The sequence below is a fragment of the Anas platyrhynchos genome, chromosome 1, assembly GCF_047663525.1.
Source record: "Anas platyrhynchos isolate ZD024472 breed Pekin duck chromosome 1, IASCAAS_PekinDuck_T2T, whole genome shotgun sequence".
Classification (NCBI taxonomy): domain Eukaryota; kingdom Metazoa; phylum Chordata; class Aves; order Anseriformes; family Anatidae; genus Anas; species Anas platyrhynchos.
This window is the reverse complement of record NC_092587.1, coordinates 31,215,436-31,232,290: the sequence shown is the minus strand read 5'-3', so window position 1 is coordinate 31,232,290 and position 16,855 is coordinate 31,215,436. Positions and strand designations below refer to the sequence as shown.

General features: G+C 41.8%; 1 protein-coding gene across 2 annotated transcripts in view; it reads left to right on the top strand.

Moving 5' to 3' along the window:
• The first annotated feature begins 267 nt into the window (after positions 1-267).
• Positions 268-16,855, top strand: part of GXYLT1 (glucoside xylosyltransferase 1) — a 29,890-nt gene continuing 13,302 nt past the window's right edge. Inside the window, exons 1-2 of one of the 2 annotated variants that reach the window (XM_027457101.3) lie at positions 268-556; positions 8,239-8,331. In XM_027457101.3, the coding sequence (XP_027312902.1) occupies positions 390-556; positions 8,239-8,331 (260 nt within the window). In that variant the 5' untranslated portion in view covers positions 268-389. The remainder of the gene's footprint in view (positions 557-8,238; positions 8,332-16,855) is intronic. The other variant, XM_027457110.3, reaches the window with a different exon arrangement.

Below are 16,855 nucleotides of genomic sequence, written 5' to 3'. Positions count from 1 at the left end.
GTTGGGAGATGGTTGGACCAGGTGATCTGGGAGCTCGTTTCCAACCCTAACGATTCCGTGGCATAATGCAGGTGAGGTGTGCCTGTGCTCGCAGCTTGACAAGCCAGGCACCTGCCCGGGCCATTTCTTCACTCGGCTTTTCGTCAGGGACAACTTCCCGGAGGCCTGGGCGGGCAGGGAGGGAGGGGAGGAGAGCAGGGGGAGGGCAGGAGGCCGGGCAGGAGGCCCCGCTCCTCCCCCCGGGCCGCCCCTCGCACGCCGGGGCTGGCGCCGCCGCGCCCGTTGGGCCTCGCGCTGCCGGGAGGGCCCCGGCCGCTGCCGGGCGCCGCTGCCGGGGCCGTGGCGGCGGGAGGAGGAGGAGGAGGAGGTGGAAGAGGAGGAAGAGGAGGATGATGATGGTGATGCGGCGGCTGGGGCGGGTGGCGCTGCTGTGCCTGGGCTGCGGCGTCTGCTCGCTGCTCTACGGCTTCAGCCAGCTCGCCCTCTCCCTCGAGCAGGAGCCCGGCGGCCGGCAGCGGGACCCGGCAGCGGCGGGGAGGAGCGGCGGGGCCGGCAGGTACGGGACGGGGCTGGGCATGGGCATGGGGATGGGGACGGGGATGGGGACGGGGCTGGGGGCGGCTCCCCCCGCGGGGCTCCCGGGCCGGTCCCGGGGCTGGAGGGGCCGAGCCCCGCTGCGGGCAGACAAAGGGAAGGGGCCCGGGGGGCGAGGCCTGGTGGGGGGAGGGCGCTTGGGTTTGGTTCCCCCCCAGGCAAAGCGCTCGGGAGGGGGGTTACCGGGCTCTGGGGCTGGGACTGGAGACTTTGAGCGCTCACCTTCAGCTTTAATCGGTGACGTTTACAGTGGGATAATTAATGAGGGCACTCGTTAAGCGAGCACGGTTGGAGGGGTGCGAGGCTGGGCTGCGCCGCTGCTGCTGCTGCCGGCCTCCCGTCGGCAGAGATGTGGTGTGGCAGAAATTAATGTGGTGTGGCAGGAATTAATGTGTTGTGCTCGGGTGGGCAGCGGGGCCGAGCTCGTTGTCAGGTTGGCTTCGTGGTCCCGTGCGCCTGGGGCTGCCGGAGCGGTGGTGCCAGCGACAACTCTGCGCTGGGACCCGCTGCTCAAGCTGCAGAGGTCAGGACCAGGCCTTCGTGGGCCAGCCTAGGTCCAGCAGCGTAAATCTCCACCATTTCCATGCCATGCAACTTCGGTGTCTGCCTCTCCTGCCCTCTCTAACACCACTTGTTCTCCTGGGAGAACAGCTCGCACAGGTGAGCTCTGCTGGCGTGCTGGCCTGCCCAAAACCACCTGATTTTTGGGCAGCTCAGCACTCTGAAATGGCTCACCGTGCAGTTACGAAAGTGACAGCGCTGGTGCCAAGGAGTTATGGAGGATGGCAGGATGACAAACTCTGACTTAATCGTCTTAAAATATCCTGAAACAGCATTCTGAGTTGCTAGGGGTGGAGTTGGCTGAAATGTGAAACCCAACTGTTGACTGGTGTAGCTACTTGAGAGGATGTGTTGGCTTTTTTTTTTTTTTTCCATGCCTTTGCTTTAGTTCAGATGAATGCAGACTTGGAAAAAAGTGGGGATGTTTGTTCCTCGCTTCTCGTTTGGGATTACAGTCTGTGAGGAGTCGAAATGCACTAGTTCTAAGGAACATGGTGACTAGAAAAAAGTTTTATGTAACATTTCACTGGAATAATAAATCAGTTTCAAGCAGAAATGGGAGAAAAAATCCCATGTATGACTTATGTAGATTAAATATTTTATCAAAACAAGAAGAAAGCTTTTGGTGGGCAAAAGATGATAATCTAAATAATTTTGCATTAGCAAACATTGATGTTACTTTCAGGTGGATTATGGTCCATAGCAAAAGAACAAGCTTTATTTTAAAAGTTATACTTATTAGTTTTTTAAATAGTTTTACTAACACTTAGCGTTTAAGTTGCTTTAACTTGAATACCAGTGGGGGAGAACCCCAGCAAGGTTCAAGCAGCTTCTTGCTTGCTGCATTACAGTGGGATGAGATACAAATCTGCACTGTGTTGCAGAGTGGAAAAGCCTTACAGACTCAGAAAGTTATCTTCCAAAGGTGCCACAAATGATTCATACACATACAGTTTCATGAAGACAACCTTTTTGCATAATCAGTGTCTGTTTGACATCTCTGTGGGAGTTCTTTACCTATAAACTGCTGTCAAAGTAAAAGCTGAGGATGAACATCTTCCTGTTGTAAATTGTTGAAGTTTTTATGCTGCTTGTACAAACACCATTTATAAAACTTGGATGCAAAAAAGCTGGGTCCCTTAGAACTTCGTCCATTAAAGGCTTTTAAGGAAAGCATTTAAGGGACTGTTCATAAAAAAAAAAAAAGTATTCAGTGGCAGTTAAGGAATGCCACACCAAATGATGCTTAAGATGCTTATTTTGGTTATTCTCAGGCATTAAATCATGTTATGCTCTTGTGTGATTGATACACGCATCTTGATGAATGTATGGGTGTATTTCACATTTCATACTTCCACTGTTTCTCTAGTGGAGCTGGAGCCTGATAGTTACAAAGCTGTTTTATGCCTGCTTTTTGTGTACTGCAGCAAAAGATTGGTAACCCTGTAGAGAAAATTCTGTTCAGATAACGTTTTCATCCGTCCTGAAGTTCAGTGTTTCATGTGCATTAATAGTAGCTCTCAGCAGTGAGCTCCTTCAGCTGTTTTCACTGTAAGCTTTAAAATATAGTTTAGCAAAGCAAGTTCAACTGCCATTGAAGGCATTTATGCACTCAGCAGTGCTTTTCTTTCCTCTCAGCTGAAAAGGAAACTCTTTTTCCCAAATAATCTCATTTGGTATATGACATAAGAGCAGAAGGAGCTTGGCCATATTCTGTGATGGGGAAGAAAAGCCAAGATTTTTGGTAGTTTTCAGAAGCATGTGAACTGAAAACTGCAAGCTTTGAATAAAGTTTCAGAATACCACACCTGGAAGAATTTTGCAACAGTGATGATGCTTTTAAGTAGAAAATCTTTAATTAAAAGGGAAGTACCATGTTGAAACTAGAATTACAGGTTGAGGCAAGATCCTCCAATAACCATAACAATTCAGAGGAGCTTGTTGGGTAATCACTTTGGTAATGAGTTGTTTGTTTCAAAGGCTACGGTAGCCTGAGGAACAAGATGACTGGAAACTAAAAGCTCGTGTCTTGAAACTTAGTATAAGTAGCTGTAGAGCATTTCAAGAATTTTAGTTAAATCCCGAGATTGTCCTCATGATTATTCCAGTGAGAAAAGCAGTAATGAATAGTAAGTAGTCACATATAATAGCTGAATGAACAACAAATCTGAGCTTGAAAATAGAGAATGCTTAAGTGTCTCCCTCCAGAAGACACAAAGTCAAAATTTGTTGTGTGTAGTCAGCTGTTTTTTCCTTTGCTAGTATGATTTATGGATGATGAAGGTGGCTGTGGAAAAAATGTAGCAAATGTGCATTTATCCATTTATCCACCTTTTTTTTTTATTTTTATTTTTTAACATGTGTATCATTCAATAACATTATAATCTGCTGTCTGGAGGATCGTTTCAAGGCAGTACTCCTCCACATGCTTTCAGATCAGCTAATTAGCAGGCTGTAACTGTGCTTATAAGAAGTGAGTCTTCAGTTAATTTTATCAATATTGCCACTTCAATTAAGCAGATAATCTTCATCTTTCTATTTGGATCCAAAAGGAGTGCTAATCTAACAGCAAGCTTGTGAAAGAGAGCAGGGTTTGGTCTGTAGTCAGCTCCATGAATTCAGTGAGGTCAGTGAATTTGACCCTATTAAAATTACTCATTTTTTTTGTTATGCTCTAGTTTAGCATTTTCATGCAGCCAGGCACACTGTGATTTGTGGTGTGTAACTGCTGTCTGACTCTCTCTTGCTCTCTAACTAGACTGGCAAAGGGAGAGTTAAGTGGATTATAGTGCCTGGAAAAGTGCAAGAAGTGTATAACCCAGCAGCTTAGGCAGCAGAGTGGGATGGCTGTAATAGATCTTTCTTCCCTTGTGCTGTAGGCAGCTGTTTGCCTCTGTGTCAGAACGTAACCAGCAGTTGCACCAAAGTGTTTCTCAGCTATTGTACATTAAGGGGTTGGTCTAGGAACTGTCTAAACATTTCAAAATGTGAGCAAAACTTTTAAAAGGATAAAGCATGGAATAATTTGAAGTTGAAACTTCATTAAAAAAAAATCAGCTGAGTGTGTCAGGTAGCTAAGTTGACTAACAAATGCTGTTTTAAATAGACATGTTATTAGTTAATGAAGCATGATCAAGACTCTTCTAGTAAAGTTTGTCCTGTGTCAGATGTTTTAACATTAAAATTGGGATCTGCTGCCTCCTGTCTAATAAAGCTGTTACTTCTCAGATTAAAATAAATGGAAACAAATTTGGGGTATTGTTCAGGTAAAGCTATTCAGAAGAACCAGGGCTTCTCAGTGTGTTTGGGAGTGGAACGGAGCGACTCTTATTTCCTAACTTTTTACTCCCTCATGTATGAGCAGGAAGGAAATAAAGCTGCAGCCTTCCTGTTTTGCTGCACCAGTCTTTCTCGGTTACTCGATGCTTGCAGCTTAGTGCAGCACTGAAGGGATGCAGCAGCCGTGACTCAAGTTAGTTGGCTGCAACCCTGCTTATTTGGACATGCTGCTAAATCGTTAGGAAGCTACAGTGGTGTAAGAGATGCCATCTGGACCCAGAAGTATGCTTGAAAGCTATGATCTCTGCTAATAGGAAGCCCACCAGCAAGCTTAACAAAAGGATTTTTTTACCACTGGTTGCTGGGAGATCCTCATGGTGAGAACTTGCCTCGCTGAGCAGAGGGCCTCAGTCAGTGTGAGTCATGCATTGTTAGGTATTTTGCACATACATTAAAAATTGCTCCAAATCAGGTCAAAATGCATACATTTTTGCTATATCTATAAAACTAGATTTTTCTTACTATCTCTTCGTGTTGAAACTAAATTACCTGATAGAAGATATAGGTAGTTGGCTAGGGGAGAGATACCTTGAACTGACAAACAGACTTTTGAGAATGCTTATCTATGCTACCAATGTATTTCTTTTTGTATTTTTTTTTTTTTTAATTTTTGGCAGTGGTTGGTATCAGTTGTTGTCCAAGCTGGCAGTCTGACGGTGTCAGCTCCATGGCCCTGTGTCCAGCCCCGCAGCAAAGCTGAGCATGAATTCCCGACAGGCGCCCACACCCACACTCCATGCATACACATAGGGCTGGCCACAGACAGCAACACAGAGAAAACAGCTCTTGCACAACCACAGACAGCACAGGTGGCCTGATCCTGTTCCCTCCTCTGGCTAATCAGGGTGGAAGCCTCTTAGTGAGAAGCATGTAAATGTACACAGCGTGGGGCCAGGCAGTAACTGGCCTTAGGTTCAGAGAGGCAGGAGCCAGCTGCTGGGCAGGCCGGTCCTGCAAACCAGCAGGCTTGCAGCCCCGCTGTGGTTGCTGGTACTCAGACTCCCTAAATACACACAGCCAGGCACTGATGGGGATCTGTGGATCCCTCCACTAACCACCCTTAGGCACTCAGTCCTTCTGGCAGCCGGATTGCCTGGTCTCCCGGTTGCTTCATGCAAATGTTTCTTTCACAGAGCTGGTCCAGTTGGACCTGTGGCCCTAATGCCAGCCAACCCGAAACTCACCGGGCCCCTCTGCTGGCTGACAGGGACCCTATGGTCCCCCCTGTGGCCACCCCTCAGATACTGCGACTTTTGGGGCTGGCTTAAACCCCTGACTCTTTTCCCTGTCTTTGGTTATTCCCCGAAACCTAAAGGTTATTCCTTTAGACTTAAGGTAAACCTAAAAGTCCATTGCCCCAAAAGCCCTTCCCCAGCAGGCCCCCTGCCTGCAGCCCCCTCTCCTCAGCCATGGGGTGAGGCGGAGAGCCGGGCCCAGTGCCTCCTGCCTCACGGCTGGGAGGAGCTGGGGCAGGGCTGCTTGGGTTGCTGGGTTTCCTCCATCCTTCCTTTTCTCCTCTGTGTTTATGGAGATTAGCTTTCAACCACACAGCCGGTATCAGGCAGAGCAAAATATCCTAATGCTGGAGGTGGCTGTTCCTGCCCGACTGGTGTTCTCCCAGGTAACCTGTTTGTTGGACTAAACACACCTCCTTGGCTTTGTGAATCACTTGTGACACTTTATTTGTCTTCCAAGCTTTTCTCAAGTGTTATTCTAGCTTTCAAGTAAAAAATAAAATCTTCACGAATGTCTTTTTTGAATGAACTTATTGTGAATAGCAGTAAGAAAATGCTGTCCATCAAATTCAGTCTCTTAATCAGTTCTATGTGAAAGCCATGTGGAATAGCATAGCATAGAGTCAGCTGGGAGATGGGCCTTTTGCAGGAAAAAGGCTAACGTTAGGCAAAGTACATACACCTGCATCTTGGTAACACTTCTCTTTGAAATGAAGTTTATGAATCAAATCCATCGCTGTCAGCTTGTCATTGTGCTAAATGGGATATTGAAAAGTCCTAACGTGGCAGAGGAAGCACTTTGGCACTAATTCAAGCTTGCCCCTTGCCATAGCAGGCTGGATAAGACAGTAGCTCGAGGCAGCTGAGAAAAACACTGCTCTTGTGACAGCTGGAAGAAGAATCCCCTGTAATAATAATATGATATAATATGATAATCTTCCAAACCAGAGACTGTTTTTTTGAGAGTCTTTTAATTTTTTAGAGTCTATTAATTTGACCTCAAAATAATGAGAGACAGTACAGAAACGTACTGGAGATTGTAAAGATCATTCTTCAGATAAGCACAAGGTCTTGATGTGCCTTGAAGTTGTTTTTTTTTCTTTTTCTTTTCCTTTTTTTTTAAAAAAAAAAAAAAAAACAACAACTTCAAAGTAACAAAGATTAAGGCAAGAGAGAATCTGGCACGGACAACTTGCAGTTTTACACCATTAACTTTCCCCAGAGAAATACAAATATGCACTTACCCGTGTCCGTTACCCTTTTTTGTACCTAGATGTTTATTTGTGGATTAGATTTCTCTAATTCTTGCAAACACATGTATCTACAGGATATGAGGATTTCCTGTGATCTCCACCAAAGAACTCAGCCCCACCAACAATTAATGACACATAGTGTAATACTTTGTGTTTATCAGGTTGTTTTTTTTTTCAAGTGTCAAGAAATTCTACAGCTTGCCATTTTTGATATTATAGTAGTTATGTAATGTGATTTTTCACAAAGAATTGGCCTTTGCAGTTGTCAGGTTGCCCTGCTGAGAGGGTGCTGATTGATTTAAATCTTGCAAAACAAACTTCCAGTACGGTTTTGAGCTGTATCCTTTAATCTTTCCATCATCATTTTTTTTGTGTGGTTTTCCTTCTTGCACATTTTTTGATCCACAGATACTGATTTTCAGGCAAGGATAAACACCATTGGCATCATGTCACCAGGGCATAAAGATGAAGCATAGGAAGTCCCTCAACAGTGCATACCTCTTGCTTTACAATATTTCCCATGCTCATTTAAGATTTTAAATCTTGACATTGATTCCCTCGACGGAAACTTTGAACCATGTGCTTCTAATGCTCTTTTAAGATATTTCCCATATTGCTGTTTCATAAAATTCAGTGGTGGTCTAGCAAACCTTATTTTTTAGTTGTTAGCATAGCACAAGTCAACAAATTATTAATTTTGTCATTACTATGGAGAAAGAAATAATCTCTACATCCGACAAGTTTTCTGTTTTGTAGTAACCTTTTGTTATGAAGTAATGGAATGAATTGGTGCTGAAAGTCCAGTTTTAAATGAGTTTTGCAGGTGTGCTCTAAATAGTCATGGGTGAATAGGGATTGTGTTTAAATGGGCAATATAAGTTTGGTATTGAAAGGTTGTACTCCTCTGCTTAGGTTAGACAAAGGTACTGCAAAGCTGAGGGAGTTCCTCGCAGCTTTGTGTTGCCTTGGACTTGCACTAAGCAGAGGGGGTAGAACAACCTTAACAAATTCCTGCCCCTTTGTTTCTCTCTAAAAATACATGGAGAGGAAAGGTGAAAGGATTGGGACTGCTCTTCCTTAAAAGAACCCCTCCTGGTTGACACCTCCTCTTTTGTGTTATCCAGGTTCCATTACAAAGGGAGTCTTTTGTCAAGTAATTACCTATTCAAGTTATGTTTGAGCTACAAAGTAATCCATTTAACTTTGCCATAAATTCAGTAACATTCATGTAGGTTATTTTTGTCTTATCCTGTTAGGTGTAAGAATTTGTCTGTATCTTTCTGGAATTCCTATTGGATGCTGCCCTCTGATGTTTGTGGAATGAACTGCTTTTGGGAAGCTGCTTTTAGGTAGGATCTGTTATTAAATAGTACTTTATTGTTTGGTTACAGACAGGTGCAGCTAATATAACAGCAGTTTGGGCTATTTAACAAGGTGACAAAACAAAATCTTTTGATTGCTTCTCATATATTTCACATGCTTATATTATGGTTGCCTTTAGATAGGCTTTCTTTTTGTTCTATGTTTTGAGACATTGTAGATTCAAGAAGTGTTATTACAAAGAATATTCTTTTCAGTTGTATTGCTTAAATAAATAAATATTTGTTATTATTGCTAAAAAGTCAATCTGAATATAGTTTGAAAAGTTACCGATGATTTTTTTGATAAATAAAACTTGTAGCACAGTAATACCCATGATGTGACTTGTAATCATGACAGGTAAGCTTAGTTGTTAAGTCCTGGGGTTTTTATTAAAATTCCATATTATATAGAATACGGGGAGGGTACTTCAACCCAAACCACTGAAATGACTACTGCAGAATGCATTTTAAGATACAGTACATTAAAGCATATACTGTGTCCTTAAAGTTTTACCTTTAATAAGACGTTTAAATGCTTTGATGTGGTGGTTCACGTGCTTTAGGCTGTCAGGTTATGAAAATAACTTGTAAAGAACTGCAGGAAGCCTTAATCTACTCAAGGTATCTTCTCTGACCTGTATAGTTCTCCTAAGTATATAACTAGGCTTTAAAGTTATTTTTTCTTATATCTAAAATTCAAATGATCATCCATTTTGTGAAGTTTTAGCTTCATAAAACTTAAATTGTTACTGAAAATGATAATCATGGGAAAGATTTTAGATCTGTCCCCTATTCCTCTTTGCCTGTGTGCTGTCAGTGCTTTATAAACTTATCAGTTGCCAAGAAGTGACTTGAAGGTATGGCTTACATTGATTTTTAGACTGTTAGTGAAGTACCCAGTTAAATTGGGACTGCTGAGTCTTTCTCCCTGCCCTTAGTAGCCAGTGTGTCACCCTCCTCTGACAGAGGGATTCACCTGCGTTTCTCTTTGGTTTATTTATCTGTCTGAATGGACTTGGTTCACATCCTTTTCCCTTAAGGTTAACTTTTGGGAGTTTAACATCATAAAGTTTAGTGATGTGGGGGTAGACAGAGTGTCAGTGCTGTTGTGGTGGGGGGTGTTAGGAGCTTAGTCTGTCCTTTTTCAGAGAGACAGGATGAGATTGTAAGCTTTGTTCATTCATGGACATGTGAGCCAGTGTTGCAGTTGTGCAGTGCTGAAAGGGAAGAGGGTGATATTGTCTTTTGACCCCATTGCCTGTGAGGATGTCCCCAAACTCTCCACAATACAATGGAAGGCGTTAAATCAGCAGAAAACTTCCCTTCCAGATTTCATGCTGGGCTCAAGGTAAGTAGTGGGAACTTGGAACCAGCCGTGGAGAAAACACCATGCAGCTCCTTTGCACGTACATTCAGCTATAACACGTTCTGGTCTATTGAGGATGCTGCAGCTGCCCAAAGAGGTTGAGGAGCTTCCATCCTTGGAGATCTTCCAAAGCCACCTGGATGTGGTCCTGGGCACTGGGCTCTGGGTGGTCCCTGCTTGGGCAGGGGTTGGAGCAGCCTCAGCTGTCCTGTAAATGTTGTGCTGGCTCTAGTGCTTCTTTACTTCCTTAGGGACCTGTCCTAACTTCAGAGGGGTCCACCTCCCTCCCTTGGACTTTAATTCTTGTTATGCTTAATGAGTTCAGTTAGTTTCAGAGAGCTGCATGAGTGCCAGAATTTGGGTTTGTGCAAGAAGAGTGGGGAAGATGGAAGAAAGGAGGAGAAAGTGCTCCCTCTTTGGATGGCAGCAAGCAATTTCAGTGTCTCAGCATTCAGCCTGCTGCATAAGCCTCATTTCCTTGCGTGTGCTGGAATAACAGAAGAGAGTTGCCGTTTGGTTTCAGCTTCAGATATGAGCTGTAATTTTGCTTTTCTCTCAAAGAAAATAGGTGCATTGTGCTAGGTGCACTGATAAGTTGAAGAATTCAGGCCGTTGGTACCATTTTATGCTTCTCAAGTGATGTTGAGTCATTCTCAAGTTTGCAGGCAGATTTTGGAGGAAGAGGAGTAAACTTAATTCCATGCAAGTTTATTAATCGCAGCGAATGAAACCTAACATTCTTGTTTCCTGATATCATGTGTAAAGCCACTTCAGGATTGACTCTTCAAGAAGATAAATCTTAAACTCTTTCTGTTGCCTCTTCAGGCAACATTGTGACTGAGTTGCATGTGTTTTGCAATAAAGGACTGAAACTTTTACCTTTATAACTTCTACCTGTTATAATTTGATCCTCAGTTCACTGAACCTTTGTGGTGTCATTAAGTGCAACTGTTGTAGTGATGTGCAAAATAAAGGAGAGACTGGGATATGAGAAAAACCTAATAGTTACGTATCTTATTGAAATCTTAGGATAGCTAACTCCACTGCCTGCAGACTTGGCAACAAAGTCATGGGAGTTCCAATGAGTATGTTTTTAATAGAAATGGCATAGTCTGGTCATTTAACCTTACCAATGCTTATCTTGAGTATTCTGTTTGGTTTGATTAAATCCATAAAAAGAGAACAGTATTTATCCAAATCATAAATCAGTTTGTGAATAAAGCTTCTGGTGTTCTATTCCTGCTGTTTCAATAAACAGACTCAAATGAGTTTGTCCAGAGGAGCAGACCACATAGCCAGAGTTTCTTTGCTAATAGTATATTCATAAATTTTATCTCAATGAGATGGAGTATCTCTTTGTCCTTTATCAGTCAAGTTATTCAAACATTGAAGGTTGTTCTTTATCCTCTACATTTTTAAATCTTTCTTTTGAAAATCTTTTTTTTTCTGTGTTTATAACTTGAAACTGTTAGCAGCTTTTTTTTTTTCTTCTTCTGAATGTTGGAACTGCAGGTGATGCATTTATCCATGAGAGAGAACTTGGCATAGACATTTTTTGAAATGCAGATCGCTACATCATTTTCACATGAGGAACTGTATATGTTTAATGCATGGATTTGTAAGATTCAGGTTTGTACAACAGAAGTGTTGGAGACCCGTAGAGATCTGGAAGTTCGTAGGAGAGGTGTTTGTAGACACTTCAGTCTGACTCATGGTATAGCTAATTCAACCTCACTTGCAATCAGTGAGCTCTGAGCAGTTGGTGATTCTAATAATGTTTTTTCCAGATCTTGTCTCTTTAAGTTAGTCTACAATCTATTGCCCATGGGAGTCTGTGGGAAGGATTTTTGAGCCATTCTGCACCCATGTTTTGTATCAACATTGTGATTAACAACGCTATTCAGACAGAACATCTTATGTACAGAATATTTCTTGTTAGCTTTTAATTTGATAGAAGGATAAGGTCAATTATTATTTTTTTTTTTTAAACATATAATGGTTAGATTTTATCTGAAATTTAAACAATGCTGATAAAGATGAAATGAGGCTCAGGTTTTGCATGACCTAGATGATTCATATCCTTTTTGGTGCACCTCTTACGGTGCCCAGTGTGACCTGGCAGGTGTGGCCGCTCATCTGTGCAGTAGACCGAGTAAGAAGAAAATCTTGGAGGTCATTACTGTGGTTATCTGGTCTGTCTGCTTTCAGTTGTTGGATGTTGCTTCTAAGTGGGTTTTCACTTGCATTGCCTAATTAAAAAGGCATTCCACATTTCTTGAGTGCATCGAGGTCCTGGGGATGTGGATAAATTAAAATGAAATGTGAAAGTCCTGAAAATATCTAGCTCGTTGGAGGATGGGACTTTCAACTTCCCTAGTAGATTTTTAAATGGCTAATTGTAACTTCATACCTAATCTACTAATTGAGTTTGTAATTGTAGATGACATTTAGACATCATATGCAGTGGTATCATTAGCGTACTTACACAAAATAAGCTTTGATTAGGGCTTATTTTTAATTCAGTTCTGTGGTAGAAAGTTAAGCTCAGTAAAAACTAGAGTTTTCATCACTTTCAAATCCAGATAATTTCCTTGATCATACTTTCTGTAAATGTGGGAATGATTTCACAGTTGCATTTTGATCAGTGCAGGCTTTGCTGCCTTCTCACTCTGCCTATTCGCTTTTCTTTTTCTGGTGAGTAAAGGCTGCTGGGTCACGCTCCGTAATGTTCAATTGATTTAGATCAAGCACAAATCATGACAAGAAAAGAGGATGTGATAAGTAAGCCATCCTTATTGTATCTACCATTTGTTCTTTTGAGACATACTGTGGTGCCAGATTTGAAATAATACAGGTTGGTTATATGGAAATTTGTCCTGCGTGTTCTGTACAATTTGATTTGTATTTTACATGCCAATTGCCAGAAGATTTGTATGGGGAAAATATTTGCAGTGATAATGTGGCTAGCTTTTTATACCAAAAAAGAAAACATGTTTGCAATAGGATTCTTTTTTTTTTTTGTAAGAGTAAGAGGCTTTCAACACAGCTGAACCTAGCAATCTAATCCTTGATTGAACAACCAAATGGAAAGTTAGGTTAGTGATGTTGAGGAAGGACTGAGACTTAATGAAGCCACCTTGTTTAGGGAGCCGAACATTGCAGGCATGATGTGTGTGTTGCAGAGCATATGGGAAAACAATCAAAGAAACACTCTCCCAGAGAAAAAACATAGGCAAAACTTGTTTTGAGGTAGAATAACTCTTGTTATTTTGCATTCTAAACATTGTACAAGAACATTTTACAAGAATGTTCACTTGTAACCTACAAAAAAAATCTTACAGTCTAATATTAGCATTGTGTAATGCAGTGGTGCTTGTACATGAAAACTAGTTGTGCAAGTTGACTGCCCTTTTCTCAGAAAATGATAAATATTTTTAATTATCCTCCCTGATGAGTCAAAATAAAATCTGAAAGGACAACAGCTACAGAGCTGACTTACTGCTTCAGCTATTCATATCACTCTGTATTCTCAGTACCTGGATGCTAACCTTTCCTTCCTTGGCTTCCCCAGCCACGTTAGAGGAGTCAGGGAGGACAGCTGACAGCCAGCGAAGTTGTTCTGGGAGCTTCCTGATAATCCCTAGGCATGTTCTTAGCAGCAGATCAGTGGATGGTAAAAGGAGTTCTTATGCACCAGTGTTTTTTTTTGCTTTTTTTTTTTTTGACACAAATGACTTCCTATGACTTCCCTAATGACTTTTTGTAATCCAGTGCCACTATATTTGTATGTGCGAAAAAAATAAGAGTGGTGGAGAAAAATAAGATACACTTTTTTTTCCCAAGAAGTTCAGCTGAGAGGCACTGAGGATTTGAGAAGAGTACTACCAGTCAACACATTCCTCTGCAGCTTACCAGCAAACTATTACTTTGTAATTTTAATTGACCTAGAAACGCTCATTTAATATACAGTCTGTCATGTTAAACCTCTTTAAATTAGAGGCAGCATCTTGACAGATGGGCTCTGGAAAATCTTGTTGTAGGAGATTCATTGAGCATAACCAGCTACGTTCCTTCTAGGTTGCTGATGCCACAGCAGAATTCATCAGTACAGGATGTAGGTCTGCACTCCAACGCGGAGGTACGGCAGGGCACGCCTTGCACCCGTGCTTTTGCTGCTGCTGAGCAGCGTGTTTCAAAGTGCATGGTTTTGCTCATAATGTTTAAGTGGATTGTTTTTTCTTCATATCTTCTAAACTCATTTGAGTATGTGTGGTGCTCTCAGGTGATTTATTTCCTTTTATTTTTCCTGACACTGACGTGTAATTGGAACTTGTTGTCTGAGCATACTCTTATTTGTCCCTAAACACCCAAATCCTGTCATTGCTTTCTGCTCAGTATCCTCTGTTGGACTACAGGTGCATTCTTTGCTCTTCCATTTCAATTACCAGAGCTCCACACACACACAAGCCAGGACTCCCACGTCAATTTTGTGAGACTTTTTTCTTCACAAGCTGGAACTCTCAAATTTTTCTTGTTAGTCTATCAGAAAGCCTTGCTAAAATACTCTGTTGTTTTTTCCAGCTTCTCCACTAAGTTTTCCCACACCAAAACATCCGGCTACTGGTAATTAGCAATATGCATATGAAAATCTGCATTTGTATTTTTGTTTCACGTGGTGCCTCTGAATGTTTTTTTTTTTTTTAAAGTAAGAAAAAAAAAATCTCAAAATTCAGAAACTGTTTTTTTGGAAGTGTCAAACACTTTCAGAACCTTTTTTTTTTTTTTTTTTGAAGTTCAGTAAGAAGTTCTGCTCTGAGGTTTCCCCTCTCTCTGAAAACTTGCTCAGGTCCAGACAAGTTACAGTTCTTCTAAAGTAAATTTATTTTGCTCTTGGGCAGCTCAGCTACTGCACTGCTGCAAAATCTGTACTGCCTGAAGAAGCTGGTGTCATTAGACAACACTCAACCCATGGTGGTGAGAAGTTGCTGTCTAAATGAACAAGGTTTTGCTTTTTCTGCCTCTGGTGAGGTAATTACCTCACTGACTGTAGCAGAGTGATGGAGAGAAGAAGGGGAAGAGGGTTACGGGGGCTGGAAAAGCCAGGAAGGAGAAGTAGAGAAAAGGGAGCAAGTGAAGGCAGAAGGTTTTGAAAGGAATTAGGGGGAGGATTAAAATTGTGTACACGTAATATTGAAGAAGGGAATGAGACGAGTCACGGCACTGATAAGTGGCTCTGCTGGTGGGTTATACTAATGGTGAAGGTGAGACTGAAGGGCTCGGGCTGCTAAATGCTGCTGAACAGCATAAAGTTTATGTGACTGCAGGAGGAGGGGGAAAAAGTGACTAAAGGTGCAGGCAGTGGAGGATTAGAAATGAGGTATAAGGAGTTAGTGGTGCCCAGGGTGAAGAAGAAAAAAGAAAAGGAGGTTGTGACTGCCAGTGGTGTGTGTGCAGGGAAGTCAAATGCAGCTTCTAATCGCTAGAGGTTGTCTCTTCATGGAGTTTGGAGTGAGAACCACAGTTCTGGAGTTTTATAACTTCTGCTGTAACGTGTCTGACACCTGCTATGTCTCATCCCCTTCTTAGTTGATGATCTCCACGGAGCATGATGGCCTGCTCTTTGAAATGGCTTCTTGCTCCATCTGCTTTGGAGATACAGCTTTGCACTGGGCCCTTACAGATCTCAGTCGAGCTGTTCCCCATAGCGTGCAAATGGAAGTTCAATTTTTTATCTTTTTTTTCTAGGTTTTTGCCTTTTCAAAAAAATATTTTTAAGCAGAGATTGAAGAAAATTGAACTCATGAAGCCGTACACACAAAACAGATTAGATATGGGCAAAGTGAGTGTGAAAGCACTATAACAAGTTCTTTCTGTGTGGCTTGAAGTGTTCTTTTATTTGCAGATGTCACTAGATGTAGCAATAATAGTCTTTGCATCTCAGTGTGTTTTAGAGCTGCTTTGGCATGATGTTGATCACACCTCATTGATAGAAAGCCACGTGCTACAAGTGGTTCAGGACTCGGCTTTCAGCTGTGCAGTGTGTGTAGTTGGTGCCATTGTTTATCACACGACCTTGCAATATCAATGCAGGCTCTCGTGGCTGCAGGGCTTAATTATTGTAATTCCCTTTTTGGTGGATTAGTGATGAGGCTAATCTGGTGCTTGCAGCTTGTTCAGACTACAGCAGTGCGTTTATTTGTGGATTTCAGCTACTCTCATCACATTCAGCTTGCTTTGCATCAGCTTCTTAGTACGTAGTGAAAGGTTTAAATTAGCTTTAGGTATACGAGTTTGAATGGGCATGACTGACATTTAAAGTTATATTTTATACATTTTTTCTGTTAAATTAAACTATTTCTGAGGTTTTGCTGCAGGACTTCTTCAGTCTGTGGATTAAATCTGCTGAATATAGATGTCTGCATTTGTGTATCTGTGTCAAGTAGGTCTTAAGCTGCTCTTTCAGTTTTAACAGCAGAGTGTGACCCAGGTAGCTAGCCAGTAAGTGGCTAAGAAGTAAAGGTCTGGTGTTAACAGCAAAGTGCTAGGCTGTCCCAGATACCTGCATAGGACCAATAAAACAAGATCTTTGAAATAGCCTGTCCTTTTGGGCTGGCACCTGGAGGTCAGGTGAGCAAGATACCTATGTTAAACATAGGTAGCAAGATACCTATGTTAAACAATTGAATCAAGCCCTAGCTATTTATTTTGAAGTAAAATGAATTGCTGTCTAGGGTTTGTTGCCTGCTCACCAGATCTCCAATAGCTTTAATGAGAGATGGGACACAATTTTATAAGCCAGCATCTTCATTTAGATGCCCAGTTTTGGATCTGGATCTAACCAATAAGGTCTCTCATCCATGTGATTTTAGTAACACCTCAAACCTTAAGACTGACTTAATGCTCTAATTGAGGTTTCATCAATCTTACATCCTTGAGTTGCTGGATTTCTTTTAGTACATGTGAAGTATTTCAAAGAAATAACTGTTACTTATGGTACCAAACTTCAGCAGTTTTACTATGATACCATTGCTAGTATTTTGCTTCAAAGAACTCTAAATAATGTGTGTTAATCTTCCATGCCTGAAAAAAAAGCATGTTGGCATTGTATCTCTTGTTAATTTAAAGGAAAAATATATGGTTTCTGAT